At 51.7% G+C, this 5,000-nt stretch overlaps 1 protein-coding gene across 7 annotated transcripts in view; it reads left to right on the forward strand.

Annotated features, from left to right (window-relative positions):
* Nucleotides 1-5,000, forward strand: part of LOC131208476 (myosin heavy chain, muscle) — a 23,116-nt gene that overhangs the window by 8,661 nt on the left and 9,455 nt on the right. For 4 of the 7 annotated variants that reach the window (XR_009156826.1, XM_058201246.1, XM_058201242.1 and 1 more), the window contains exons 8-10: nt 214-384; nt 2,314-2,903; nt 3,110-3,227. Coding sequence is in view for 6 of the 7 variants with exons in the window: in XM_058201246.1 (XP_058057229.1) it covers nt 214-384; nt 2,314-2,903; nt 3,110-3,227 (879 nt within the window). In the remaining variant the exon portion in view is untranslated. The remainder of the gene's footprint in view (nt 1-213; nt 385-2,313; nt 2,904-3,109; nt 3,228-5,000) is intronic. The other 3 variants (XM_058201243.1, XM_058201245.1, XM_058201247.1) reach the window with 2 other exon arrangements.

The raw sequence follows: 5,000 nt of genomic DNA on the forward strand, positions 1-5,000 counted from the left end.
CAATCACTGCCCGCCCGATAATCACGAGAATGTTCCACATTTGTACCTAACCGAATGAAGTTGTTGACGAAAGTTGACAACCGCCTCTCCCCCCCGCCCCGAACACTCCACTATTCCATAAAAAAACGAAACGAACACGGACAATCGTTCGTCTGATGCACCGTGATTTTACCCGTGAATGTTTACCAATCCCAAATCACTCCCGCCCCGTAGTACAACGGTTTCGAGCAGCTCTGTATTAACTTCACCAATGAGAAGCTGCAGCAGTTTTTCAACCACCACATGTTCGTCCTGGAGCAAGAGGAGTACAAGAAGGAGGGTATTAACTGGGCCTTCATCGATTTCGGTATGGACTTGCTGGCCTGTATCGATCTGATTGAAAAGGTACAGCGGCGAGAGCGCAGAGCGCTCTTTTCTGCTTCTCAACCGAACGCTTCAACGCTGCCAGCGACGTTTTTCGACGAGTTTCCAATTTTTATGCCTTCATTACCCCCAAGAGATCAATGGGAGGATCTCCCCAGACGTGTCGCAACATCGGGTTGAATATCTGTTTGAAAAACAGACCCCTGATTACGTCGTTACGGGAAACCGAAATACTGTACCATTCCGTTCCTCATTGGCCCCGGGCCCTTTATCCTGTGTATCGTGTCACGGTGGCGAAAATATGGAATTTTCCGGCCACCGCTAGATTTCCTCCCATACCCTAACCAACTTCCAACCCAGAATCGACTGCAATCTTCCAAGTATCGAAACGATTCCACAACTGTCGCTAACCACAAACCATACCCGGTTCGTTCCGTTTATTTTCATTCATTCCATAACCGTGTGTGTGTCCGTAACCGAAACGCGCGTAATGTGACGAATGCGCAGTATAACGGTTTCGAGCAGCTCTGTATTAACTTCACCAACGAGAAGCTGCAGCAGTTCTTCAACCACCACATGTTCGTGCTGGAGCAGGAAGAGTACCAGCGGGAGGGCATCGAGTGGACGTTCATCGATTTCGGCATGGATCTGCAGCAGTGTATTGAACTGATCGAGAAGGTAGAGCTAACTCGGGACGAAACTCTGCCGCTCTCGTGCCATCGCTGCTACTGCTCGTTGCTGCTGCCGGTGGACCCCTTTACCGAGGGGTGTTACCGTGTTGATGTTGTGCCGTGTGCCTGTGCCCTTTCACCTCGTCATTAACTACCAATCATCACTCTGTTCACGTTCCACGTTCCGTTGATACAGGCATCCAGGACAGGCCGTGTGTCGCTCTGATCGCATCCCACCGCTGTCACCAAACGTTGCGGATCGGAAACCGAAGCTCGAACCTTCGATCACGATCGGCGACCCGTTACTGAACCCATTTTTTTCTTTCTTTCTCTCTCCCACACACTGCTCGCACATCTCCAAACCACTCGTTTGACAAAAAAAAAATTACCATTAACATATCGTTCCGCCACTCTGCCCGTGCGTGCGTGCGTCTCTGCTCTTCCCTCCCGTGCGACCGAATCGAGCACAGAACAACGGTTTCAATCAGCTCTGTATCAATTTCACCAACGAACGGCTTCAGCAATTTTTCAATCACTACATGTTCATCCTCGAGCAAGAAGAGTACGAGCGCGAGGGCATACAGTGGACGTTTATCGATTTCGGGCTCGATCTGCAGCCTACGATCGATTTGATCGAGAAGGTAGTACCGAAGGTGGTAATCATCTCTATCGCCTAGAACCGTCGCCGTGCCACCGCGCAGTGCCTGGCTGGGTTCCGGACCGCGCAATTCGTTTTGACATTTTGACTAGTAGTAGTCGATTCACCGCGACACCGCGGCGATAGTAAGCTTCAAACGTAGAGTATTCGAAGTTCGAAACCGTTTTTGTGTTTTGTCGTAGCCACGCTGAGGGGAGAACAGAGAAAAGCCATCCCGACGTCCGTCCGCGTCATATTTTCCCATTTTTATCAACACCTTTTTATTCATCTTCTCCCCATTTGATTTTGATTTTGCATCACACTTTTTCACCATCCAACGCTCTTCGTGTGTATTTATTTTGCTGTTTTGTTCTGTGTTTTGCTTTTGCTCTCTGAGCTCACCTGGTCCGGAGTCGATCCGCGCCCGATGAACGCAGAAGCGGAACAAGCAATTTGTTGTAGTGTACGCTACGGAAATCTAAATCCGCCACTAACGGTAGTTTTACGCGAGAGTGCCATTACTGACGGAAACTTAGCTAACCGCAAGATTTGCGTCGCATGCTAAACGGCTACCCCGTTGGAAGGAAGGCCGCCCAGAGAAGCTAACTGAATCTTTTCTCTCTTCGACGACGACGCCAACAGCCCATGGGTATCCTGTCGATTCTTGAGGAAGAGTCTATGTTCCCGAAGGCCACCGATCAGACCTTTGCCGAGAAGCTGATGACCAACCATCTGGGCAAGTCCGCTCCGTTCCAGAAGCCGCGCCCGCCGAAGCCGGGTTGCCAGGCCGGCCACTTCGCCATCGGTCACTACGCCGGTGTTGTGTCGTACAACATCACGGGCTGGCTTGAGAAGAACAAGGATCCGCTGAACGACACGGTCGTCGATCAGTTCAAGAAGGGCACGAACGCCCTGGTGGTGGAGATCTTCGCCGATCATCCGGGCCAGTCGGCCGACCCAGCCGCCGCCAAGGGAGGCCGTGGCAAGAAGGGTGCCGGTTTCGCCACCGTCTCGTCCTCGTACAAGGAGCAGCTGAACAACCTGATGACCACGCTGAAGTCTACCCAGCCTCACTTCGTCCGTTGTATCATTCCCAACGAAATGAAGACGGCCGGTGTCGTTGATGCCCACTTGGTCATGCACCAGCTGACCTGTAACGGTGTACTTGAAGGTATCCGTATTTGCCGTAAAGGTTTCCCCAACCGCATGATGTACCCCGACTTCAAGCTGCGGTAAGTATTCGCAACAACGGGGCGGGTTCTCTAGTTCTTTTTTCCCCCCAAGTGCGTCCACGTGTCCACGGGTCTTGGGCCGTTTCCAGCCATCGACGTTGAACTTTCGGGCGGACAAAAGTGGTTTTCGGAACGCCTCTACTTACCGGTCTCATTTCTATTTCTTTACTCCCGTGCGATGTCCCCTTCCCTTGACCGACCAACAGTTACCTGATCTTGGCCCCAGCTGCCATGCAGGCCGAGAGCGAAGGCAAGAAGGCCGCCGAGAAGTGTTTCGAGTCCATCGGTCTGGACCCTGACTCCTACCGTATCGGTCACACCAAGGCAGGCATCGTTTCTTTTTCTTGTCCATCTGTCTGTCTGTCTTCCACCCCCCCTGCGCCCACATGCGTGTTTTGTCCGTCCGTGATCGTGCCGACGTCTCCTTAGCCGACATGACGAATAATGTTCGGCGCTCGGCACCTTCCATACTTCATTGTCCATTCCTTCCGGATGCAATCTTCATCCCTGTTCGTACCTCGCCTCACCTGTGCCGTTGTCCACCTGTCCCTCCGGATGTGTGGCTCCCACTGACAGTGTTCTTCTTCCAGGACTTGCGGGACCTCTGTCGCCATTGTTCATCTGTGATGTCCCACCCACACCCCAAACCATTGTGTACTCATTGTGTTTTTCTGTGTCACTCTCTTTATTTTCGATCCAACTGTATGTGTTCCATTCGTCACCTGCACACACTCGACCGATCGGCACACTGATCGAACCCCGATACGTGATCAACTGCCCCGAACCACACCCAATCCAATACGAACAGTTACATGATCCTTAACCCCAAGGGAGTCGAGGGCGAGAAAGACTTGAAGAAGACCGCCCAGATCATCATGGATGCTGTTGGTCTCGACACTGAGTTGTACCGTCTCGGCAACACCAAGGCATGACCCCGGTTACCTCTTTACCGCCTCTTTACCATTACCACCGCTCCTATTACACTTGCCCTATTTGATCGTTGTGTTTTTGCGGGTATTGTTTTCTTCCGGCCTTCCTCCACACCCAAGCCTAAGATCTGCTGAACCGGATCAGGCATACTCCATACAGCACCACCACCTGCCTCCATGTGTCCGCCTTTCTGCCCGCATCTGCCCGTTGCCGAACCGACCATGAACGATCGTGGTTCCGGGGCAGATCCCGGGTTACTAGCACCAAGCCCCCCTGTCCTCGTCACGATCCCCCATCTGGTCGTATGGGATCTCTATGCCCCGCTTCTCTCTCTCTCTCTCTCTCTCTCACTCTATCTCTCTCGAGGCAGAAGTATACACATCTGCTCTCGTCTGCACAAGCGTTTCCCAGCCACCCAGCGAGTGACATAAATTTAGCTAATCACAGCCAAACGGATTGGTATCTGTTCTTTCTTCCTCGGTTTGACGCACGTCGCTGCTACTACTCGCTGCTCACGATGTGATTCGAAACACGGTGTCGACAAAACGAACTATTCGAACTATCCCCTTCAACTATCGCAAAAAAAACGCATAAAACTACAAAATCTAGCTACAAAATCCTGAATCCCAAGGCAGTCGAGGGTATGGACGTTGAAAAGCAGGGACGCAAAATTGCGCAGATAATCATCGATTCCGTTGGGCTGACGGAAGATCAGTACCGTCTGGGAAATACCAAGGCATGACCAGCTCTCTCTCTGTTCCGTACTTGTGTTTCAAAATTTTAATCGTAGTAGAAATTGGCATTAGACTTCATTGTGAATACATTGGTAGTGGCGGCCCTAGGTGGCGGCTCTCGTAGTGGCTCTAGAATAGAATTTTGAATTCTGCTGCTGGGATTCTGCGGTTAGCGATTGTAGCTCCCCCCCACCCGTGTTGAGCTGGACGAAGGTCGGACGATCAAGACCGTCAACTTTTGGGCCAGCCAGCGCTAGTAGTAGTAGTAGTAGTAGAGCGGACCTGAAGATGTTCCACCCAACTGGGACCGAGCGTGGAGCGTCTGACCCCCCCGAGTGCAACCAACCCAAATCTATTTCTCTCTCTCCGTGTACCATATGTTTCATATTACCACCTTCCTCTCCAGCTAATGTGTTTTACCACACTCATGTTC

Source organism: Anopheles bellator, chromosome 2, assembly GCF_943735745.2.
Source record: "Anopheles bellator chromosome 2, idAnoBellAS_SP24_06.2, whole genome shotgun sequence".
Classification (NCBI taxonomy): Eukaryota; Metazoa; Arthropoda; class Insecta; order Diptera; family Culicidae; genus Anopheles; species Anopheles bellator.